At 40.5% G+C, this 25,975-nt stretch overlaps 1 protein-coding gene across 4 annotated transcripts in view; it reads left to right on the forward strand.

Moving 5' to 3' along the window:
• The window catches only part of Tmem245 (transmembrane protein 245), a 94,600-nt gene extending 74,172 nt beyond the window's left edge, over positions 1 to 20,428 (forward strand). For all 4 annotated transcript variants that reach the window (XM_013513172.1, XM_005382755.1, XM_013513173.1 and 1 more), the window contains 4 exons: positions 2,411 to 2,511; positions 3,890 to 4,064; positions 6,734 to 6,928; positions 18,933 to 20,428. In XM_013513172.1, the coding sequence (XP_013368626.1) occupies positions 2,411 to 2,511; positions 3,890 to 4,064; positions 6,734 to 6,928; positions 18,933 to 18,978 (517 nt within the window). In that variant the 3' untranslated portion in view covers positions 18,979 to 20,428. The remainder of the gene's footprint in view (positions 1 to 2,410; positions 2,512 to 3,889; positions 4,065 to 6,733; positions 6,929 to 18,932) is intronic.
• Positions 20,429 to 25,975: the final 5,547 nt, after the last annotated feature.

The raw sequence follows: 25,975 nt of genomic DNA on the forward strand, positions 1-25,975 counted from the left end.
GGTGACAGAAATATCCTAAATGTAGTGGTGATTATGTAAATTAGATTGAGATTTGCTGGACTGCACATTTAGAATTGGTAAGTATTATTTGTAAATTCTAGTTCAATAAAGCAGATATGTTGAAAGAAGAAAAACTTGCTAGGAGTTTGAAAGCATTAAAAAGTTCTGTTTTCTAGTAAATTCTTAAAGGATGTTTTGCTGTGCTGTTTTATAAAATTTGTGTGCCAGATCAAAAGTAATGCAATAGAGGGGAATCTTTTTCTCCCTCATTAGGTTGCACGAATATGTTTAGTAACTGCAAACAATATATAGTGCATTTAGGGCCTACAAAATTATGTTAAAATTGCCTTAATGAGAATATTATAATCACATTCCCAGAGGTAAAAGAAAGGAAACTGTGTGTTGTTTCGTACCATTGGTCTTTTTTGGATTGACCTTTGCTTAATTGCTATCTGGAGGGTGATTCAGTTGTGGTATACTTTTGCACTTTTGGTGTGAACTTGGTCTGGCTTAAGATATTTTAAATAATGCAAGGGTAAGGAAAGTACCACAGCTGTATCTTTTGGCATTGATTTTCACTAGTTTAAGGCAAATTTCATGCTCCCCCGCCCGACCCCATAGCATCCTTCTCCTTTGGTCTCTGGGAATAGTACAGTCTGTTGATTTTCTTTCTCCTGCAGAAATGATTTCATGCCCTCTTTGACTGCTATATCTTTGTCCTTCAGTCCCTTCTGAGAACACAACCTGCTGCCTGATTTTCTTTACATTTGCCCCTCAACAATGTCTTTCCCTTTCTTATAATTAATCTATCCTGATACACCACAGATCTCATGTTCTGAATTTTCTGTTTAGCTTTCTGTTGTTTTGGCTCCTTTTCAACTGGTTTCACTGTCCTTTTTAACTTACCACTGCCCAAAATAAACCTGCCTTCCTTTCTTCGTTTCTCTTCTTTTGGCCTTCTCTGTATCTCTTGAGGTACTTCCACTCTTTTCCTCTGAAGGTTAAAGCCTAAAATACTGTCGTTTTCTCTATCTTTCTCTGACTACTCAGTTAGTGTTCAGGTCATTTTTATATTTCTGTGGAATATCTCCCTTCCTTTTCATCTTTTTCCTGGTACCAGAAATTGAACTCGGGCCTTGCACTTGCTAGGCTGGTGCTTGTGCTCCTGAGCTATATCCCCGGCCCTTTTCATCTTTTGATACCACCTTTAATCTAGGTCCAGTTGGGCAGGGTCATGTGGTGCCTCTCAGACATTACTGAGTGAAAGCAATTTGTCAGGATGGCAAAGAAGGTTTCATAACTGGGGATCCACTCTCACCAGGTCCGTGTCCCAGGCCCATGTTAAGTAACTGAATCAGCAGATTCCTAAGTGTTACTTTGCTCGTAGAACTCACCTTTTGGAACACTTGGTAAAAGCTTGGTGTTTACTTGTGTATACATTGCTACCTTTGCGTCACAGTCTGTTTTTTGATTACAGTTTTTCCTTCTCGTGAGTGCGTGAAAGTGCTTCCCCAGCCCTGCACAACTTGGGTTTTATAGTTTGTGACACCATGGGACCACTTCAGACTTGCCGCCTGGGTGCTGCCTCTGCACAGTCCTTCCCTCTTGCACAGTGCTACCTTACTGATCTTTCAGATGAAAAGCAAAAGCCAAGTGCCTGGTGTTGCAGAGCTTCATGTGCCAGATTCTTCCATCATTCATAGAGTATATGCTTGTTTTTAACTCAGTGTATTGTCCTCTTCGATTTTACTTTGGAGTTAATTTCTTTCTTATAAATTCTTCTTACTTATCTTCTCCTTGGAGCAGTTACTTTGTACTTAAAGAAATGTGGGAGAATTTTGTTACCAAGCAAAGAAAGATTGACTGTCTCTCACTTGCCCTCCCTTACTTGTCTTCTCTTTTCTCCCCCTTCCTCCTCTGTCCCCACTTCCCTCTTCCCTGGGTCCTTGAGCCAGGCTACACATGTGCTCTGTTACCGAGCTACACCCCCAGTGCATCTGCTTTCGGAGGCGAGGAGAGTATCTCATGGTTTAACTCCGTATCTGGACACATGTTCTTCATACTTATAAAGTATCATTGTTATGGGTAAAATGTCTGCTTCAGAAGTGGAAAGATGATGAATTATTTCAATGAACAGGGTATTTTCAGTATTTCATTTCATTTACTTTTTATCAGAGAATTTTAAAGAACAGTTAGGTACTAAAATAAAGTGTTTATATTCATTTCCAATAAATTTTAGGGTGTTAAAATAAGGTTCTATTTCTTTGCAATAAAATGAAAGTGTTTTCAGGTTGGTAGAAAAATTGAAAACTATTACCAGATTTGGAATGAAGTAGTTTCAAAATCTTGATTTTTCTGAACCACATATGATACGTTTATTAACTTTTTCCTTTATCTTTGGGTGTTCTAGAGGGGTGTTCGATGCTTCCCTCAAAATGGCTGGCTTCTACGGATTGTATACTTGGCTGACTCATACTATATTTGGCATCAATATTGTCTTCATACCATCAGGTAACAATCGTATCGTAATTTCCACTGACCCCTATTTGGAGTTAGTCATTTTACATTCATTAGAAAATGTCCTTTTCCTCAAATTTAGACTGAATTTTGCGGCTCATCATGTAGTTCAGGAGCAGAAATGTGCCTGTCTGTTGCTGTATCCCTGGTAGCTGGCGCCATACCCAGGACATAGACAGCGGTGCATAAATACTTGTTAAATGAATGAATATCTTAGCACTTGCTGTCCAATACGTGAATTGAACTAAGTAATAGGAGCAATGTGTCGTCAAATAGCTTTGTCCCAGGAGCCCAATGAATGTGTTTGAGAGCACATAAACTGCTTAATGACCATCTTCTTTTTCCTGTTCTTCTCCTTACAATTATTCTCCCTTTGTTCCTGTTGCTTCGTTTTCCTAAATCTGTCTGCCTTCCACATTTGCTTCTGCCATCATTTCTCCCACCTGTGTGTACGCCCCCTTCTTTCTTTACATTCTCAAGTTCTTTTATGTTCTTTCCTCCTCTGGTGCCCATTAGCTGACCTCTGATGTGCAGGCACCCCAAGAGCACGTGGAGGTTATTGTTTTCTAATCACCCTGTAAGACAGGCGGGTAGGTAGTGTTTTTGTTGTATGGATGAAAAACCAGAGTTTTCCAAACATGATTTGTGGTTAGACTAAAGTTAGAGTCCACTTCTGCTTGCCCCTTAGTCTGGAGGGAAGCCAGATGGAGACCGTGTTTGCACATATTGCTCTGGACAGGGGAAGCTTGAGGTCGTATCCATTCACTCACTGGGCTTTGGTCTGTTTCTTTGTGTTTATATTTCATTTTCATTAAAAACAAAGTAAAAAATACACATTCATATGTGGAACTTGGAAGCTAATTTCTGATTTGACTTTGGACTACAAATTTTGAAAAACACGCTAGTTTTATTTTTATATTAAGTAACCATCGATTCAGATTCAGCTGACAGCTATAGAACAGTAAGATTTTATCAGTTAAGAACAGATTCAAGCTGGGTAGGGTGATGCATGCGTGTCATCCCAGCACTTGGGAGGCTGAGGTAGAAGGAGCTCTCAGAGTTCAAGGCCAGTTTGGGCTACATAGTTAGTTCAAAGCAAGCCTGAACTACATAGCAAGGCTGTGTCTCAAAAAGAAAAAATAGAACAGGTTCGTAGATACACATTATGAAGATTTTCAATAACGAATGTCCAATATCTTAAAAATTAATAAGAAAATTCAGTTAGTGCATATATCATTCCCCGCCAAGGAGAGTTTGTTTTGATGGCTGTCTTTAAATAGGCGGAGCCAGTCCTTTCTGCTGTGTTGTGATTGTTTTGCTCATTGTTTTGCTCATGTTATTAAGTTGCTTTTCTGCTTTTAATGTTTGTTAGCTTTAGCAGCAATCCTTGGAGCAGTGCCCTTTCTGGGGACATACTGGGCAGCAATCCCTGCAGTTCTGGACTTGTGGCTGACGCAGGGATTAGGATGCAAGGCCATTCTACTATTGGTTTTTCATCTCTTGCCAACTTACTTTGTAGATACTGCGATCTACTCTGACATATCAGGGTAAGTATTCTTAAGTTACCAGCAAATCACAAAGGGAGTTCTGTTGTTTACTGAAGTAGTTTTCTGGTTGGGGAGGAGAGTGGGGTGGGACAGTTTGAGGGAAAGAACTGGTAGCAGGATTTTTCAGTATAGTAACTTTCTATGTTCCCTCTGATACAATGAAATTTTATTTTCAAATAACATTGTTTGCAAGACATGGTATTTTACAGCCGGGTATGGTGGTGCACGTCCGTAATCCTAGCACTTGGGAGGCTGAAGCAGGAGGATTGCTATTAATTTGAGGACAGCCTGGGCTACGTAGTGAGTTCAAGGCCATCCTGAAGTATGTAGTGAGACCCTGTCTCAAGAAAAAAAAAACATGGTATTTTGTTACAATATAAGTTTTATTTATGAAATATGGTACCTTAGGCTAAAATTGTGAATAAGTTTCTCTTGATTTTGTGGCATTTAATCTGAGAAGGAGATATTACTAGATGAAAATAAAATAAGTACAGTAAATAGTAATCATTTTAGCATGTCTTTCATTTTGGAGAAAAAGTGTATGGCACTGTATGTCTGAAGATTTCCATGTAAAACTAAATCTTGACAAATTAGTATTTGACAAACAGATTCTTGACACCGTGGTTTATTGAAACAGATCAAACAGCATTAAATTCAAGTCAGAACCAAAACTTTGGTCATATAGTACATGTCTTTCTGTGTCTGTAGGTTTTGATAGCTCTTTTAGAAATTGTGTTAAGTGCCAGTTGTGGTGGCTTACACCCATAACCTCAACACTTACAAGGCTGAGGCAAGAGTATAGCCAGTCTGAGGCTAACCCAGCCTGTATAGTGAGCACTGTTTCAATCCTCAGCGCCCCTCCTACAAAAACTGAAGTTGTATCAAGTAAAGTCAGCCGACATTCATATGACTAGATTGACAATGCTTTTTAAAATACAAATTGTGGCAGCACACTGAGAGGATAGCCTACTGAAACTGTCAAAGCAGTTAGTACATTCTTTTTTCTTGAAGTCAGTTAAAGGTGGGCAGGCCTAAGTTCATAGAAATGGTACTCTTAAGGTAATTTAAATTGTGTCGAGGCCTTTGTGTGTGTTTTCTCTCAAGTAAGTTAAAGTAGAAAATAAATAATGAAGAGCGGCTCTGAAGCTTCACGGTACCAGAGCAAAGAGAAACAAGCCGCTGCACAAGCCAGCCTGAGAGGAGCTTGTGTGCCTAAAACTCGGGAGAGAACAGGAAAAGGAGAGTATCAGAGTATGGTTAACTGGTGTTTTAGTAACTGGAGTTTAAACCGTAGGAAAAGGTTTGTAATTTAAGTGTAAGTGCTGCCATTGATTTAAGCTTTGCCGTAAGTTTATGTTAAGGTTTACAGTGGTGGTGCACGCCTGTAATCTCAGTGTGTGTGGGAGGCTGAGGCAAGAGAATCACAAGTTTGAGTCCAGTCTGGGCAAGTTAGTGACTTAGCAAGACCCGATCTCAAAATGAAAAATAAAAAAGGGGTCAGGGATATAGCTCAGTTCAAAGGCCCTGGTTTCAAGCTCCAGTAGAGGCCACAACCACCACCTGCGGCCGGAAAAGAAAAAAAGGGGTAAAATTTAAGATTTATTGTTATATTAACTTAATTATAAACTACTTTAACCAGTGTCGTTAGAAAATGAATAGCTTGGCATAAATAGTTTTTTTTTTTAAAGCTTTTAAGTAAAATTTTTTTTATATAAAGCTTCAACATTTTTCATAGGCATTTTCTTCAAATGTAACATTTAGGGGAAAAGCTTACCTCATATACATGGCCTGTCACCTTAAGTTCATTTTTGAAATGAAGAAGAGATGTAAATTATGAACATTATGTACTTGTTTCTTGAAGACTGACTCACCCATTACATATTAAACTGTAATGTATTGTGGAATATCCTTCCAAGCGTTGTAGTTATTTGTAGCTTACTAATTTGTTCCACTCATCTGTGTTTAAAAACTGAAAACAAATAGACAGGACTTATTTCCTAGTCCCATTTGCGTCAGTGGTCATGTCTTATTGCTGTGCTGTGCTGCCGTAATCTATCTTGCTTCATCCCAGTTATGCGAGTGGTACTGTCATGTGCCTGCTGGGTAATCCCAAACATCCTGTGAAATGGAAATTTTGGATTTTGTTGACCAATACCTTCCCCAGGAGCCTTTTTTTTATTACCTTCATTCAAAACTTCTAGAAGGTTGTGAGACATCTACCCTATAAATAACTGCAATACTGTTATCATCGCTGTCTTATAAAAAAAACAATTAACTTGATTACATGCTAAATTGTGCCTACGCAGTTATCCTTGACAGTTGTAAACCTAACAGGTTGCTTAGGTAACCAGTCCTGAGCCAGCATTAATCCTCCTTGGAAGCCACCTGTAAAAAGCGCACAGTATCTGCGAACAGTGCTGACGTTATTCTTCCAATTGCTAACTCAGGAAAAAGAGACACATCACATGCTGGTGCATAGGCAAGAAAACCTTGTATTCTCTCCGTGTCACAGTGTTGAGTTGTTTGCACTGAGGTAGCCTAAAGAACGCTGACAAGAAAAAGCATGGTGTATTAAAGAATCAACATTGTGCTAGAAAAGTATTTCAGATTTATTCCAAAATGTATCTTTGTTAAAAGTCACGAACTAAATCATGTGCTCTTTATTCCAGGGGTGGCCATCCATACCTGACAGGTTTGGCAGTGGCTGGTGGAGCTTACTACCTAGGTCTGGAAGGAGCAATTATTGGGCCCATACTTCTCTGTATACTTGTGGTTGCCTCCAATATCTACAGTGCCATGCTAGTGAGCCCCACGAATTCAATGCCTACACCAAGCCAGACACCGTGGCCAGCTCAGACTCAACGGTGCGTTCAAGCAGAATGATCAAAAAATTATGTGTAAGTGTTGAACTATCCTGCCTCTGTATTTGGTGGTTTCATTTAACATTTGTCAGGATAAAGGTATTTAATAGTAATGTTGTGATAAGCACTATAAAAGATACTGAAAAATTATAAATCACTGGAAGATTTTCCAGGAAAAATTTAAGACTATATTAGGTCAGAATTGTTAATGCCATAAAAGGCCAAAAATAGTATAAAAGGGGTTGTGGAACATGGTGTACTAGGTTGAAGGAGAGACTCACTTCAAAAATAGGATAACCAAGAGCTGGATGTGATTGCATACCCCTGTATTCCTAGTGCTCAGGAGGCTGTGGCAGGAGGATTGTGGGTTTGAGGACAGCCTGGGCTATATATTGAGTTGAAGGCTAACTTGGATTGTATATTGGTTTGTCTTTTTTTTTTTTTTTTTTTTGGTTTTTCTCCGGTACCGGGAACCGAACTCACGACCTTGCGCATGCCAGGCAGGCGCTTTTGCCGCTGAGCTAAATCCCCAGCCCCCTGGATTGTATATTGGGAACTTGTCTCCAAAGAAAAGAGGATAACCTGGTGGATTGCATGGATCCACAGTGGGTTTCTAGATTGGAGATAGAAAGAATCTATAAAAGACATTTCTAGAACAATAGGGGAGCTTGGAATATGGACTGTGATGTAATCAATGTTAAGTTTCGTAAGCATGGTGATAGTGTTTGGTATGTAGAAGAATGTCCTTTAGGGATAACGTGCCTCGCCTACTATTTATTTTCAAAACCGAGAGAGGAAGAGAGAGTAACTGTAGCAAAATGTTAACAATTGGTAAAGCTATATGAAAGCTTATGGTTGTTGTACTAGTCTTTTAATTTTTCTGTAGGTTTATACTTTTTCCAAATAAAAAATTGAGAGAAAATTATTGGGGGCACTAATAAAGAGTTGCAACTTGATATTTTGGAAGTATGGATATTAGTAATTGCTGTCATCTGCAATCACAAAAATTTTATAAAATGTTACTATCTCAATTGTTTCATAATTTTTGAGACTGTTATTCAGGTATAAATGTTGAAATACATACCTTAAATTACAAGTTAATGATCTTTTTCATATACTTTATGCCCATCTAATCGCTACCCATATGAAGCCATAAAAACATTTCTATTCCTCATGCTGCTTCTTGGTGAGACCCTTCCGCCTGCTAGTATTCTGCGTGCAGACTCTTTAGATCAGTTTTGCCTGTTTCGAACTTCATCGGAAAGGAATCATGCAGTATGTACTCGAGTCAGACCTCTTTGGCTCAACGTTCTATCTATAGGATTCATCCACGTCATTGCATTCTTTTTCCATTGCCCATGCTTTTTCACTGGTGTCTAGTTCCCAGTGTATGAATACACCAAAATCTTACCTTACTCTTGATGGGCATTTGAGTAGTTTCCATTTGATGGCCATTACTAGCTTTCGAGATGTTACTAACTTCCTCCTAGGTGTCATTTGGCGGACATGAGTACCTGTTCCAGTTGAGTGCACATGTACAAGTGGAACGTCTGAGTGTGGATCTGGTTTAATGTGAATAAATACTTGCAAAACAGTTTTTCTGTTACACCAGAAACCACACTGTAACCTCAGAAAGTAAGGACAGTCTCAGAATAAAGAATTTTTAACTTTGTGGAGACTGTTGCAGTCATTATCCTCAACTGGAAACCACTAGTTTCCCTGCCTTCACATATTCTGGTGTCCTTGAGGAGTCATTGACAGTTGGTTCTGACAGTGCACTTAATGATACTTTATATTTTTATCTAAAATTTTTTATAAACACTATTTTGCTTATTTCGTTTGTGTTTTATGAGGAGAGATATGATCCTTTAACTTAGCACACGTTTTCTGAGTTAGAGGTGTTTAGATAGAGGACCATTTGAGCTAATGCGGTACACTCACTTTACTGTAAGGAAAATCATTTTTCTTAAATAGAATAGATGGCAGCTGGGCGTGGTGGTACTTGTCTGTAAACCCAGCGCTCTGGGAAGCTGTGGCAGGAGGATCTCAAGTTTGAGCTTACCCTGGGAGACATAGCAAAACTCTGTCTGAAAATAAAAAATAAAAATAAGGCTGGGGATATAGCGCAGTGTGAAGACCCCAGGTTCAATCTCTAGTACCTTTAAAAAAAAAGGTGGAGAGGGACTTGGGTGGTTTTTGACAAAGACCAACATTTCGGAGATGGTGATGCCAGGATATCCTTTTCTGCCTTTGCTTCTGAAAGTGAGCTACTTTTGTATCTGAGACTCCAGTGGAGGGCTGCTCAGAAGCAGCACAGAGCCCTTGCTGGCTCACCACCATATTCATTGGCCCACCCAAACAAGAGAAGAAAAGAAAATTAGTAAAGTCATATTGTGCTTTATTTTAGGAAAAAGCTTTCAATGATCCCATGTCAGTAAAGCAAGAGTTAATTTTCAAGATGAAACAGAAAAAATTAAAATGAATTCTACAGGCAAAAGACCTCTCATTCCCTCTTTGTCCTTCTGCAAGTAGAAGTATGTCATCAGCCTGCGTCGGGATTTAGAACGATAATGTGAGGCCCACACAGCCTTCATCGTGTTTCCTTTAAAGTTAGTGACACCAGGGGGTTGAAGAATCAAACATTTATGCAAAGCTTATTGAGGAAAAGAAACCTTTGCCTTCCTTCTCCTTCTCCTTTTTTCTCTAAGAACAGCTTTTTAAATTCTAAATATTTCGATAACATGTTTATATCTGGGTTTTGGTTGTATACAGACATCGGCTCTTGGCTTCCCGCTTGGAAGTTTTCCAATCTCTTTCGCTGCCCTCCCTCCCAATACAATTCAGCTGTGATAGGGGGTGGATCATTATTCAGGTTTTTCATTCCTAGGACTATATGCATATTTGAGCCTTCTCTTATATTATGTTGATGGTTATCTATAAACTTTCGTGTCACTAGAGACACTTTTGTATTTGCTTTGTTTTTTGTGTCTTATAGGTAATCCAACTCATGGCTTTTCACCCTGTGTTTACCTCTTCCCTGCATGTATTTAGTTGCTTTGTGTGTTCTCTAAGTTTTATTTTCTCAAAGAAATCTCTGTTGGAGTCCTCTGACCTGCTCTAGTGGGCTGCTGCTGTCCTTTTCGTCACCTGTCACCCTCAGGATTCCCTTAGCTGTCTGCTGTGTTGAAATCCTTTTTATTGTATTCATATAAGTTTTTCTTGATTTATTCCCTTATGGTAAAGCCCATTCTTCTATAGATTCCCCCACTCAAAAAGAAATGGTAGAAGTTTGTGGGGAGATGCATTTCTGAGAAGGTTTTTCTTGATGTCTTGCCTGGGCAGAGAGTTTTATACTTGAATTTTTTTCCTTTATTATTTCTGTATTTCTTCATTGTCTTTTAGCTTCTGGGGCGGTGTTGCGAACCTATGGCTTATGTGTCTCAGCAGCTATTTGTTATCATTGAAAGTTCTAAAAGGTTTGCCGTCACTTTTCCAGAGTTATTAAGAGCCTGAAGCCATTTTGGTACTGGGTTCTTGTTAATTTAACTATTTGGAAACCTGTCAGGTCTTTTTATTTAAACTTAAAAAAAAAATTTTTTTCTGATAGACATCTGTTAAGACTTTTAAAACTGGAAATTTACATTCTTATTTTCCAAAAATTTTGGGTTGTGATTGTGTGTGTGTGTGTGTGTGTGTGTGTGTGTGGATTGAACCTAGGGCCTTCACACTGAGCTATATCCCCAACCTTTTTATTTTATTTATTTATTTTTTGAGGCAGGATCTTCTAAGTCACCAAGTCTCCTAGGCTGGGCTTGAACTTGCCATCTTTCTGCCTCAGCCATCCAGAGCACTGGCTTGCAGGTGTGTGCCAGCATGCCTGGTATGATTTAGTTTTCTTTCTTTCAGAAACTTTTTCATTTTGGTACTGATCTTCATAGATTGTCATTTCATTTTCTTACCTTTTCTCTGATATTTTTCCATTTCTTTCTTTTGGTTTTTAGGTAGTTTCTTCAACTTCATCTTATAACCCTACTGTAGAAGTCTCCATTTCTGCTCTCGTATCTTTTTCAGTTTGGTTTATTGAGGTGTTACTTAATTTACCTTTCTTCTATATAGGTCTGTCTTTTCTGTGATGTGTGATACATACAGTTTAACAGGTTAAAGCACATATTTTTGCACAGTCTGTGGGTCAGGAGTCCAGGTGTACCTCAGTTAGATCTGCTCTGGGGCTGATAAAACTTCGAATCAGGTGTCAGCCCATTCTGGGATCTTCTTCAGGTCTCTCTTCTTGGCAAAATAAATTTCCTTGCAGCTGTGGGACTGAAAGTCTTAGCTTATAGCTAAGCTAAAACTGCCTCTCTTTAAGCAGTTCAAAATGTGGTTTTTACTTTAAGCCTAGCAGAAAAGTCTTTTTTTCTGACTTCTGTCTCTAACCTCTAGACAGACAAACACACCCAAACAAACCTCACCTGGTTAGACCCCTTGTACAATCTCTTTATTGATCAATTTAAAAGGCAAAAGATTATACGATCTGAAGAGAAACCAGAGTATATATTGATTAAATTCAACTGATTGGAGATATTTGCTACATATGTAAAATCCCTTATCCCTTGCCATATTAGCCAGAGTATCATATCAAAGAGTTTTTGTTCTTGGCTTACATTAAGAAGGAGACATTTAGCCAGGCGTGGTAGTGAACACCTGTATCCCAGCAATGGGGCGGCTGAGGTAGGAGAATTGAATGTTCAAACCCACCCTGAGCAATTTAGTGAGATTCTATCTCAAAATTTAAAAAAGAAAGAAAGAGTGCTAGGGATGGAGCCCAGTGCAAAGGCTCTGAGTTCAATCCCTAGTCCTGTCAAAAAGAGACATTTAGAAGTTGTAGTTGCATTATTGTATGTGTGACTGAAATACAATCTGGTGGGACCATTCCCTCATGCCTCCTTTAATGATACTGACTTTTGATCCCTCTTTTGGGCTGGTAAATTCCTCCAAGGAAGATCTTCTAGTCTCCTGCCTAGAGGTTGGGAGCCTGGCTGCAGCCTTCTGGGAGCGCGGAGGAGGAGAGAAGGGGCGACACTTGAGATGTCAGTATTCTCGTGGTCTCTCTGTGTCAGTGTGGGTCTCCGCTGTCATCCTTGCTGTTGTCTCGTTGTCTACAGACTTTGATTTTGCTTTCTCTGGAGAAGAAAACTTACTTTCTGCTAGAGAGGGGAATGGAGGGGGGCAGCTTCCCCTCCCTTGGATGAGTGGAGGTAGGAAGGGTGTTGGCAGGGTAGTGGCTCTCTGCTTTGTAGGCAGGCTTTGAAAAGCTCCATGCTCAGCCCCAGCTTCAGCCCCGCTTCCAGAGTTATTTCATGCCACAGTTCCCAAGCCTCGTGGGGGATTTTGCTGACTAAATCAGATTGTATTTTGGCTTCTCCCACTAGTGGCTTAGGATTCAGCTTCTTAGGGTAAGCTACATTATAGCAGCTGTCCATCCACTTTCTACAAGCCAAAAATGGGTTGATCTTCCCTATTAGGGTCACACCACACTCCCAAGTTTGTTTATTATGCCTTTTAAAAAATACTTCCATTGGCATTCCAGTGGTGTTTTGAAAGGGCCTGAGGGAGATGTGTTTAGTGCATCACTCTTCAGTGGCAGGTTTAAACAATAGTGCCACACGCCGCCCTTGCTAACATTTGTTGGGGCTTATAGTCTGCAGAGTCCTATGATAAAAACTGCATGTGTTTTTTTTGCGGGAGGCGGGGTGTGGTGGTGGTGGGGGTACCGGGAGTGGAACTCAGGACCTTGCGCTTGCCAGGCAGGTGCTGCCTTGCTGAGCTATATCTCTGGCCCCAGAACCTGCATGTGTTATCTTACTGTTTCCTATGTTTCGATGAGGAAATTGAGATTTAGAGACATTCACTTGCTTATAGTCAGGTAGCTGGGAAGCTGGCAGGCTTGTGTGTTTCAATCCGCACTCTTCTGCTTTTGTCTTCCCAGTACAGCGTGTTTCCTAGCTCAGTGACCGTTTCTCCCACGTACCTATGCTGTGGTGTGGCTGTGGTTATTACCTCCTTGCCTCATTCATCGTCTTTCCCAGTACAGGCGGTTTTACCTCCCATCTGCCCTTGTCTCTTTGCCTGCTCTAGGCTTGGCCATGCTCCACACACTTCTCATTGGACTGGGACAGTCGCTTTAGTTTGCTGGTTCGTGTCTCCACTCCTCCCTTCACTGTTCTGCAGTCCATCCTCCATACTGTGCTCTTCTCAGAATGCAAGCATATCTGACTGTGAGCCTCCCTTACCAAAAATGGCCTTTCATTGGTTTTAGGAGAAGGATCAGCATCCTTGGCAGGGCCAGCAGAGCTGCTCTGCATGATCTGGCCTGCGCCTGCCTCTCATCCAGCAGGGCTTCCTGCTTTTTGAGCTGAAGACATACCGGCAGACTGTCGGGGCCTCAGCCAGACCAGGCACCATTCCACTCTGGGCTGCAGTGTCTCTCGGGACAAACCCCATCTTTCCTTCTTAATTAACTCCTAATCATTCTTCAGATCTCAACTCAAATGTCAGTTTATCAGAGCTTTCCCTAGCCCTAAGATTAGGTTACATCCTTCCTGCTCGCTTAGTGCTTTTAGAGATTGCACTGTACTTTCCCTTGGTAGTGTAGTTTTCATTTATGCATTTGATTGTCTGTCTTTTCCCATTTGACTGTTAGCACAGGGGCCGTTTCTACTTTAGTTACAAGAGTATCCACAACATCCGTCAACAGTGTTTCATACTTGAAATGTGCTCATTTCCAACCTGAAGGAGTGGATCAGCTCTGAGGGAATGGTAGCCACAGAAGAATGAGCTTGGAAGGGGCATGGCGTGATGTAGGAACTGTTATGTTCTTACACTGTGACCGTAGTGTTTAGATGTTTGCATTTCATTAGGCACATGCTTTGTAGATTACAGATGCAGGTAGCAGGGGCAGAAGAGACAACACTATTTCTGTGTCCTGCTGCTGGTCTTCAGACAGATGAGCAACCATTCTCCGGAGGGAGAGTCTGGGAGGGAAGACCCCCATTCTCTGCTTCTCACTGTTGAGTGTGATGGGTGCAATTATTTTGATGCTATGATTGTAGGGGTGGCAGCCCAGCACTGCACACCCAGCTATTTCAGCCCAGATACAATAATGGAAATCTTACGTCCTGCCTGCTGTTAAACTTGGGCTGTTGGCGAGAAAGGGCAAAAACATTCCTGTGAGCTTGCATCTTAGATGACTTTCTTGGGTTTTGAAAAGCATAATCAGACTTTATTTATTTCACTCCTACCCCAAATGAGGTAGCAGTCTCACACTGTAACAGCTGAGGAAAACCTGGAAGCAGGCATGGCCTTGTGCATATGCATACTCTTGGAAACGTGCTGTTCTCCAAGTTTTCCTTTGCTTTCTATCATACTTGACAGTGCTGAAGGTGACAACTGGAATAGAATCCTCTAGGAGCTCCGCTTTTCTTTGTGAGTTATTAGTAACTTGTTGCTATTTTCAGAAGTATTAATCCACCTATGAATATCATTCATAATTAAATACAAATTTCAATGAAAGGTTTTTTCTTTTTTTTCAAAGAAACTAAAGCATAGCATGTTCTGCTTTATAGAGCAGGAAGTTAATTTTCTTTTTGTCTTTACAAAATGAATACAAGGATACTGTCCAAAAAAAACATCTACATGCCAGGCCCATAATCCTAGTACACTCTAGGAGGCTGAGGCAGAGGATCACAAAGTTCAAGCCTAACCAGGGCAAATTAGTGACTTAACAAGCCCCTATTTCCAAATTAAAGAAGGGGTTGAGGATGTAGCTCATTGCAAAGGTCTTAGATTTAACACCCAGTACAGGGCTGGTGGGGGAGTCCCCACTCCTACAGACCTATATATTAACCATTAGAATTACACTCCCTGTCTTTCCAGTTCAGAGTGATGAAAGACAGAGAGACAGAGGACAGACTGGAGTGGGGAAAGGACTCTATTTGACTCACTGTTGACTTTTAACTTCCGTTGTGTAAACTTTTCTGAATCTGTTGATCTCCTTTATTCCCCGTGGATGACTATGGTGGATTTCTTGAGCAGGCTCATCGCTGACTCCTGCCTGCCTTTCGTCGTGCTTCCCTCCTCCTTTCTAACCGCTTCTCTACATTCACCTTAGAGAATTTTGTTTCCCAGCCACACTGAACTTGGGTTAGTTTGCTGAAGTCAGTGTAATCATTGCAGATGTTGTCCCCTCTGAACAAAAGGCCACCTCCTTTCTAATCAACTCTGGTATCATGCATGGCCTTTTCTCAGATGCCCTTTGGAAAACATTATTAAAATCCTCCAGGCTAGGTTTGAGTCTTCATTATGGTGTCCCCATTGTGTCTTGCGCTTCTATTGGAACTTAATATATATCTCTTACTTTATTTACATTGGTTTTTTGGAGACAGCCTTCTATATAGTTCAGGCTAGCCTTGAACTCACTATGTAGCCCAGGCTGATCTTGAACTCATAGCGATCCTCCTGCCTCAGCCTCTTGAGTGCTGGGGTTATAGGTGTGTGCCACCATGCGCAACTTCCGTATTTTCTAAGTGTGTTTAATTCCCTGTTTTTCTCACTTAGTAAGCTTTTGGAAGTTAGGAACTGTGTCTAGCTTGTTTCGGACTGTTGTATCATTCCTACAAGGCGTTTGGCGCATAGAAAATGCTCAGTGAACATCTGATAAGTTAGTAAGTTAGTAAAGCCAGAAACAGGTCAGGTTTTCTAAATATTTGTACAATATAACCTTGAGGCTAATAAAAGAGGATAAGGCATAGTAAGCCTCAGCTTTAGAACTTCATTCCAAATTTGTTGGAAAGCTAGAGGTATTGTAACAGTGATGACATATGCTCTGTCACAAGGGTTTGTTACCCGTGTGCTGTGCAGGATTAGGAAATGCATACTCAAATCTAGGGAGCCAACTAGGTAAGTTAGTCTGTTAAAGCTGTTTATTTTTACAAGTTCAAAATTTGCTCCGCATCTCTGGGGTGGGGCAGGGGCTGGGAGTTAACAGGTCTTGAATTGTTAAATCAGAAAAGATTTAAATATCTAATAGAGGAGGAGTGGGGGAATGTTTTCAAAGAGCAAAGGAAGCCGGGCATGCACTCCTATAATCCCAGCACTGGGAAGGCTGAGGCAGGAGGATCGTTGCAAGTTTAAGACCAGCCTGGACTGCAAAGTGAGCTCAAGGCCAGCCTGAACTGCACAGCAAGACTCTGTCTCAAAAAAAAAAAAAAAAGACACACACAAAAAAGGAGCAAGGGATGATTATACTGCAGGACTCTTAGAGGAGATGTAAAATGTTAACAAAAGCTCTCTATTCAAGTCTCCAATCACATGGGGTCCTGTTTTGCACGGCTCGTTCTTAGCTATGAAATTCTACAACTATGGTTCTTAGACTGGCATAGTCTGTATAGTTTGGGAAAAGATCTTGTATTTATAGATGATTTAAATAGAACATTAGATACATCATTTATTTAGGTGCTGGGCATTGAGCCCAGGGCCTCACACATGCTAGATAAGCACTTTCCCAGAGTTATATCCCCAGCTCAACAATGCAGTGGTTATCTCTTTGTTTTTTTCCTAATCTAGAGAGTTAGTTTTATAAGCTTTCTGATTAGAGTTATGCATCCTGAAAAGTACAGAAACAAGTCATCTACATCTCTAGGTTATGACTGTTTCCCGATTTGTAGAATTTTTATTAAAGAGCAGTGTTATTTCACTAGAGTTTTAAACACACACCACCACTACCACCAGGACACCCTAGATACGACATTAAGGAAGGTCAGAAATTCTTAGGACTGTTTTCAGTAGACTCTTTATTTGCTTTCTTCTGAAATCTTTTCCAGCTTTCGTGGCATGGAGGCAACATAGAATAGTGGGTGTGAATTTCAAGGGTTACAGCTGAGCTTACTTGTCAACAGAAGGTAGTCACTAGGCTAACCACAGCCTTAATCTTATTTCGTGCATCTTTGCCCTGAGGTAGAAATTTTCATTCATAATTTAGAGGAAATGAATAGTTACAGATTCAAACTTGCAAATATCTCAAAGGATGTCAAAGGATGAATTAAGAAACTTACTGGATGTTAGAAAACACTTTGTCTTATTGGCCAATTTTAGGTTATTGGTTGTAAAATTTTTCCAGGGCTTTCCAGAATTGAGTGCTACCTGAAATTGGGATTGGCAGTGAGTGCTTGCAGCCAGCTTTGTGTTCTCTAGCCAGGAAGCTCATCGTTTCTCAGAGCTGTTCTCTGATAGAGTTGGCAGGTCAGCTGTGCTTTGGAGGTATAAGAGGGCTAGGACACTGTCCTTGAAAGAGCCCTGCAGTAACTGAGCATCCTTCAGAGTAATCTCTTTCTGCAGCATTTTACTTGTGTTGCTCTTGACCTTGAAGTACTCTCTACACTGCACTACAACAAAGTGTTAGTTTTTAATTTATCTCTGCTCTGCCTGTCTAAGCCTCCCACTTACTTGTATGAACTGAAAATCAAGAAGACCAAAGGAGTGAGGGGGGTGGAATGATTGTGGAGTTACATCTGAAGTTCAGATTATTTACTTTCTACATTTTTTTTAGATGATCATGCCTATGAGAACTTCTGCTATCTTTTGTTTCTGCAGCTGTGAACTTTTCCCTGACGTTTTGGAACACAGTACTTTATATTCTATTATAGCTTTTTTTTCTATTGAAAAAGTTGAGCAGTTTGTTTACAGGAATCAGTACTGGGTCATTGGTATGAAAACAAAATTAATTTTATTTGAGAAAAAAAAATCAAAGAAGGACAACATGCTGTAGTGATGTGACCACAAACTAATCTAAATTGAAGATACTAAAATTGTTTTGAAAAATTCAGGTCTTTCTAAGATTTGTTTTCTTTTATGGTATTCCTAATTGGTGATACTGTTTTAAAGGAGCAATAAAACTTCTGTCTAAAAGTATGGTTATTAACTCCTTGGTATCATTTAAGATACGTTTTGCTGTATATAATAAAAAAAAAGTCAACATCCCACTATATACAGAACTAAAAGTAACGGTGACTTATATGACCTAGATGTTTATTTCTTGCTTAGACGAAAGCAGCCTAGAGAATCTGTTTCCACAGACACCTGGGCCGGCCCACCCTCTCTTCATTCCTTGACTGTCTGAGATGGATGCTGGAAACTCACAGTCACTGATAAATTCTGACTTGGTCATTTGGCTGCCAGGAGAGACACATACCTGAGCGGGTGACGTTAGAGCTCACACACGTGAATTATCTATCAAAGGCAGGTTAGCTACCACAGTTCTGAGGTAGACACACACCCCTGATATTTATAACCTGCCAGAAAGCAGCATTCGCTTAGCTTGTGTGATGTCAGTTAGAAACCAGTGTAAGTCATTTGATGAGAAGATCAACCCCATTTCTCCAGCCCTGAATTACATCCTTCAAAGCTCAGATCTATTGCTGGATCCTGTTTTTTATTTTCTAATAAAACTTAACCAGTCACAAGTTAATCTTTGATCTCTCAGTGTGCCTTTCTCTTTATCATTATCACATCCACTTTTCCAACCAGTAAGAAGATGAAAGAGTCAATAAAGATTGCCTTTCACTTTTAAGAAACTGCCGTGATACGGCTCAGTGCTTCCGTGTACATCTATTGTATTAGCCAAAGCTTAGCTATGTGGTCAGGTGTGGTTTCAAGAAACTCTGGGGAAATAGTCTTTTTGGATGGAACAAAATAGACTTAGCCAAAAACAAACAGAAAACGGTTTTTTGTTAGTAAAGGATGATGAATAACAGATTTTGAAACAACTCAGAAAAAATGGTATATGATCTCATCCAGGTTCTCAAAGATTATAAAAATAAGGTACCACTGTATCATAACTGATTGCATCCTCCCTCTCTCCCAACCCCCACTTCCTGCCTTCCTTGGGGCTTTATTGCCCTCCACCCCTTGTTTCCAAAAGCAAGACTAACCATTCTGTCTTTTCTTCTTTTAGGACTTTCCGTGACATCTCTGAAGATATGAAATCTTCTGTAGACTGACAAGGTTTCCCTGTGGTGGTTTCTCTAGGAAGTTCTGCCTTGGCAGCGAGCTCAGCTCAGCTGGGGCCTTCTGACCTTGCAGCTGTGCCTGGCAGGCAAAGCGGGGAAGAAAGAGAAGCTCCTGGCCTTACCTACAGAACCCTTGACAAGAGACAACTTGCCGTGGGCTCTTGGTATTTTAAAACACAGCTTGAGAGTTGAGACATCTGTTCGCTCACTTAACTATTGCTAAGATGGCTTGAAAAGTTTTCAGTTTATACACTGGCACCATGGCTTGACATTTTGCCACTTTATATCTGTTATTATGATATGTATTTATAGTTATTTTAAGAACTCTAAACTACCTGCTGTTCAAAGAATATACAGGGGCCAGGGATGTAGGTCAGCGGCATAGCACCTGCGTGGCAAGCACAGGGTCCTAAGATCAATTCCTGGTACGCCCCCACCCCCCGCCTCCCAAAAAAACAACAAAGAATATACAATATAATTTTCATTGCTTTCTGAAATCTATTTGTAGCCTTTTCTATGACACTTTTCAACAAAGAATATGTAGTTATGTGAGCAGGAAAAGTAACCTCTACCGTTCCGGTACAGTGTGCCATCTCCTCTTTGACAAAGTGAACAGACATTAAGTATAAGAGTGGTGTGACTTATTTGACTTTTAGCTATATATTGCAGCCAGGAGACACAGAAAGGCTGAAGCTTCCCCTCCGTCTCCTCTGTGCCTCATTATAGTATTACCAGAACAGGAAAACTTGGCTGACCACATTACAGTACAGTGCTGTAGCTGCTACAGATGGTAACAGTATGATATAATCCATGCTCTCATTACATTTTTTCTTTTAAATATTTTAGATAGAAAAAAAATCTCAGGTATAGTGGTACTCTGGTTTGTTAGATTGATCCCATAGTATCTTGTGTGTTCTGACACTTTGCGCAGTGCCTTGCACGGAGGACTCTAGATGAATGCTTGCTGAGTTGAATTGTAACTTTTAAAATATCTCATAGTACAGTAACCACAACGCTTTACATTTTATACAGTCCTTTTGTGCTTATTAGTTCATGACCTCCTCACGTCCACTTTCATGTAGCTTTCTGTTACTTTACTAAGTTTCACACTGACCACAGACCCTAGTGTTCAACAGGTGATGACTTAAGAGTCACACATTTAGTGAGATTTGGAAGCTCTGATATGCTATAGAAAATTTCTTCTAAGATTTTAGGCAGTTTCTCCTACACTGTGAGCTGGAATAGGTGTTGCTTTCTATTTGTAATGAATGAACACTGACTGAACAGTTAATAATAGTATTGAGACTCGAACCCAGCTCTTACTTTTGTGTCCTTTCCACTGTTTAAAACAGTCAGCAGGTCCTTCCCATGTTCTCGAGGAACTATAGAGTAGAAACTGTGCTTTTTGGAGAACTTTTTTTTTTTTTAGAACATTTAAAAGTAGAAATAGCAGGATGTGGTGATGTTTGTCCATAGTCCCAGCACTTGGGAAGCTGAGGCAGGAGGATTGTGGTGAGGGTGAAGCCAGCCTGGGCTACATAATGAATTCAAGGCTGAATGATACGGGGAGACCCTATTTCCAAAATAATAAAAAATAAAAAGGCAAGAATAAATAAAAGTGGAAGTAATTTTTTCTAAACAATCTCACTAAAAAGTTAACGATACTTAACTTAGAAGCTTAAATTTATTGTTATGCTACTTAAGAAAAACCCTGGCTAGAAAAGGCTACATGATGTCTTTTGACTGTTACAGTATATTATTTAAATTTCTTATTCATATGAGTCCTTCCACATTTATAATCTGTTACTTTGCCCGTATTAATTTGACCATTAAGTAATTTATTCTTCTCTTCAGTGTTATTTGGTGATGAGTTCATTCATTAACACATTTCTTGAGAGTTTGCTAAACTCCAGGCTCTAAGCCAAGAACTGTACAGGGTGCTGTAAGAGATAACACCTAAGGCCTCTCTCACCTGAAATCTTAGTCAGATCATGTGTAATACTAAATTAGAATATTTTGAATTAAAAGGATTAAAACAAGAAATTAGGTTTTTGTTAACTATATATTGGTACATTTATAGCTGTAATTAGCACATATAAGGAAAATATTTTATACAATGAATTAGTGTACATATACAAATTGTGTTCCTCCAGAGTGCTTTTAACTATGTAAAGTAAAATTGCAATAAACTAAACTTGAGCTAATACATGGCTGTTGCTGGCAGAAGTATGAATACCAGGTTGTTAGAGGGGAACTCTAAGCCCTGAGAGGATAGCTTAGAGCTGCCTAAATTAGCAGCGGTGATGTGATACCACCCCAGCATAGCAGGAGCAGAGGTGCCCCACAGTACACTGTTCTGATCAGGAAACTTGAAGTGTTCATTGCTTCAGTGACAGCCTAAAGACTAGGACCCTAAGGACCAGTCTACCAGCCGGGGAGGCCAAAACCAGAGAGACGCACCCTGGCATGTGTCTGCAGGTGCAGAACGGTTTTACAGAATGTTCACAGGGCACATAGGGAGATCAGGTGGTATGGAAAGTTGGAGACCTAAGCTCAAGTGTCAGAGATAAATAACCCTAAAGAGTCTGCATGAGAATTTGACCCAGAAAGAGAAAGTTTCCTGGTAACCAGACAACACATCGAAGAAGTAGAAGTAGCTTTGGCAAAAACTGAGTACAGAAATCCGTCATAGTATTTTGCAGTTTATAGGTTGAAGGTTCGTCTCAAGTTCACAGTCACTATTCAGTTGAAAGCTGAACGGTTGGGGACGGGGGTTAAAGCTCAGCACACAGATATCCTTTCTTTTCCAAGAGAGTGGGGCATAGGACTTTCAGCATAAATTCCACATGTAAGTCCTCCTTAAATTCCACAGTGTATTCCTGAAGGAGCTCTGTTAAATTGCCTTTTGTGCTAGTTTTAAATACTATTAAAATTGAGGATTTCCTAAACCCTCTTTGTGAGCGTTGGTTAACTGCTAGGGTTTCCTCAGTTTCTGAGACTAGGGTGGATTGACTCTTGATTGTAAAAAGACACCCAAGATGGGGTATCTGTATCTGGGGACTCTGTATTTAAACAAACTGTAGTCTTTGGAAGTGGTAGCTGCTTATTGTTGTTAAAGGGCTGCTACAGGGCTTGCAAATGAGGTGTTCTGGTTAACCTTATAACATGTATTTTCAGGACTGTCTCGTACTTCTGGCTCCCACTTTGGTCATATTAGTGCTTCAGGAGCCTGTCACTGCTGTTTGCAAGAAATACTCAGAAATCTAGACCGTGAGGAGGTAGGTTAGAGCAAATTAATTTAGGTGAGATATACAAAGCTTTTGACCTAAGAGTTTATGGAAAAAAACCCTCAGGACTTCCTGTAGTGTTGTCCTGACCTTACATTCTTCTTGAAGGTACCCCAAGACCCTTTCACAAGATTAAAAGTAGGACTTTGAGTGCCCTTTTTATACTAGAAATAGCTTCCATTCCCAACATGCTTGTTCTAGTTATAGACAAGTATTTTTAGTTTTATAAATTTCTTGCTTTACACATTTTTCCATCATAATACATTCATTTATTAAATTACCTGTTATTGAGAACCTGGAAAAAATAACGTGTATCTGAAGGCACTCAGCAGTTTTTTTGATAAAAATAATTAAGAGAATTGTAAATCAAGATGGTCTATCTAGTAGAGTCATAGAAGTTCTGTGTGAGAATGCACCATATAGAATTAAGTGATCCTATCATTTTCCAGAGAAGGAAGGAAACTTGTAGGTTAAAGGAGCTTGACACACATGCAGCTAGTTAGTAATAGAACAGTAATAAAATTCATGGGTGGACTAGTTCCTTTATCTTTCCATCCATGTTCAACTTCTTTCCCTTTTCTCATAATTGAGCATCTTTTGGCGAAATGTGTTTCAGACACCAATGATTCTAAGAGATGTTAATAGATATAAGAGAAAAAATGTGTGTGTGTAGCCCATTGAAGAATGGTGAATTGGTTTCTTTTCCTTGAGACTTCTGAGAGTTTTTAACATACTATGGTATTATAAATCGATAAGAAGGGACAAAGACTGTTTTGCTTTAGATTGTGCCCCCTTTCTTTTTTCTGAGCATTTCCAGGGACCATGTCCTTTGGGAAAGATGGCTCTTGTCAAGTTTACAACTCTTTTAGGAGAGGCATCCCAGTGGAATCACTGAATGGTGAATCTGTTTCTCTGATAGCATGCAACGTGTAATAAATCTCAGTTTAGTGTGATACTAGCAAGGAAGCATATTTACCATTCAGAGCTATACTTAAAAGTATAGAGGTCTTTTCTACCTGTGGTGTGTACAATCACTATTTGTGTTTAATTTGCAAATTTTTCAAGGATCAATGAATGAATTAATTGTACATACAGTGGTGATGTATTGATATAACATTTTAATAATGCTTTTGTATGGCTCTTTATCATTTTCAGATGCCTTTGGGAACAACCATGTGAGCCTAGGCAGTATTATAAGTAATTGCACAGATAAGGCACTGGAGGCTCTAAAAGGGTTTTCCTCCTTTTTTTTTATGGTTTTTGTTTTTTCCTCTCCAAATTTAGATCACAAAAAGATGGAGCCAGGGTTTGGTTGCAGAATTTTGATTCCAAGTCCAGAGTTCTTTACTGCATACCTGGTCTCTTACTGTTCTTCTAGATTTATAATGTACAATGAGCCAGGTATGATGGCACATGCCTGTAATCCTGGCACTCCGGAGGCTGAGGCAGGAGGATCATCACAAGTTTGAGGCCACCCTGGGCGACAAAGTGAGTTCAAGGCCAGCCTGAACTACAAAGTGAGACCCTGTCTCAAAAAAAAAAAAAAAAAAAAATTACACTGACAGGTATGGAAGCAACATCCTTTTGGGTTATCATGAAATACCAATTCTTTTGTATTATAGTGACCTAAAAGTATTACTTTTACTGTAACTGCCAGAGAAAACCCTTCTTTGTCCTTGCAGTGCCCCTTAAGTGACTGGTGTGTATTTCAAATATCATTTAATTGTGAAGCTAATATTGGACAGTGGTTGTAATTACTTATGTAACTTTGAAAATGTGTAATCTCTGTGTTCTCAGGCAAAGGAAAGATGCTTTGAGAGTAAGAAAGAATATTCAAATAGGACATATTTATTACACAAATACCATTTCTTACCTTCAACTTGCTTTGGCAACCTACTGATGTAACTTCTTTGAAAAGTGTAAAATATTTATATTTTGAAATAAAATTACTAGTGTTGAATGAATCAGTAATTTAAGTCTCTTGTCTCTTTGTCTCTTGAGAAGTTTTATCTTTAGCCAAGCTTTCATGAATGCATCTGTCTCTCAGGCCTTATATACTACCTTTTCCTTTGGCACCAGTGCCTACCATAAATTAGGAAATTTAGTCAAAAGTGAGGACGGTTTGTCTTTGAGTGGATCCTGGGTACCATAAAGAGGCTAAGGATCTAGAGCAGAGGCTGGAGCCCTGGACCCAGCCCTGTGCACTGGGGAAGGCGGCCTGAGTGATAACGGGTGAGAGGGCTGGCTGAGCCGTGAGATTTGGAAGTTAGTTCAGAGCTGGGTGTGGTAGTGCATGTCTGTAATCTCAGGTACTCTGCAGACAGATCCAGGAGGATTGCAAGTTCAAGCCCAGTCTGGGCAGCTTAGTAAGAACCGGTCTTCAAAAGGGGTGGAGATACCGAGTTCAATGAGAAGTTACCTAGCTTGCGCAAGACTCGAGTTCAATCTCCAGTAAGCCCCCACCGCCCATGCTGAGTAGAAGAACGGTAGTTTCTGAATGAAGAAAACAGATCTACCCTTGGGTATCAGTACCAAAGATGTCTATGCAGCTCTGGGAGACAGAGCCTAACTGGCACGTGGGAGCACTGCAAAGGACATTTCAACAGTGCTTGGGAAAGAGCTCCCGAAGTTAATGGTACCCTCCGGCTCCTCAGTCTGGCAAGATGGATGGAGAATGATCCTGGCTGAGGTGTAAGAGTGGGCTAGCCAGCCTCATAAATTCTCACTGGCACCCAGCTACCATTCCTCATGACACATTTCTGCACGCTTCTCAGTGGATTGCTTAAGCCAAAAGTAACTCCACGGGGTGCTTGTTCTGACATCCTCCTTACCTCTGCTACTGGAGACCTGAGGGAGAGGCGTGCACTTCACTCCTGTCCCAGCGCTCTGCGCAAGCTCACTGTTGGCCTTAAAGAAATGATTTTTAGCCTTACCCCTGAGTGACTTCAGTGAGAAACACATGCTGATGTTCTTTCCTTTCAGTGAACAGTTACTAAGAAGTCGCTCTGCGCCTGGCACTAGAGAAAAAGCAATTTTGAGAAGTAATAGTGTTGAGGCTGGAGATGTACCTCAGCAGTAGAGCACATGCCTAACAACATTAAAAAAAAAACAAAAAACTTTTTTCATGTTTTATTCTTTTTTTGAAGAATAACTCTCAATAAACAGCAGGAAATACACACTACCTTCTTGCGGAGTAATCAGGTATTTCTTACATGATCGTGTTTGATAAATTATTCATTTTCAGTTCAACTCAAAATGTGAGAAATACTCAGAAACCAAGGGGGAAGGGGGGAAAGACAAGTTCTTGAGAAGCCCGGGAGAGACTACCTGTCCAGTGCCCTCCCAGGGTCGAGGCCCCGCCCCGCACCCTGACTCTGGTTCTGCTCTACCAGTCTCAGCCCTAGTACAGCTTCCAGAAATCTGCAGGAATTCGGAATTGGTTTAGAGCAAATCCCATTCAGGGACAATGGGAAGCTTTGCTGGGGACTATTGTCCCCGTCCTGGTTTGAGGCCACGTGACCTTGGGAGGCGCTCTGGTGTCCCCTCGCTGGAGGGTAGAGAAGTTTGATGCCCCGCACGGGGAGAAAGGGCTGGGGCCAGGGGCACCCGGGGTCCCGGCACGGGGGCGTGGCTTCGGGCAGGGCGGTGGAGCGTAGAGGCGCATTGCTGGGGGCGGGGCCAGCGAGGGGCGGGGCCTCGGG

The sequence above is a fragment of the Chinchilla lanigera genome, unplaced genomic scaffold (genome assembly GCF_000276665.1).
Source record: "Chinchilla lanigera isolate Chin_1 unplaced genomic scaffold, ChiLan1.0 scaffold00018, whole genome shotgun sequence".
NCBI classification, from domain to species: domain Eukaryota; kingdom Metazoa; phylum Chordata; class Mammalia; order Rodentia; family Chinchillidae; genus Chinchilla; species Chinchilla lanigera.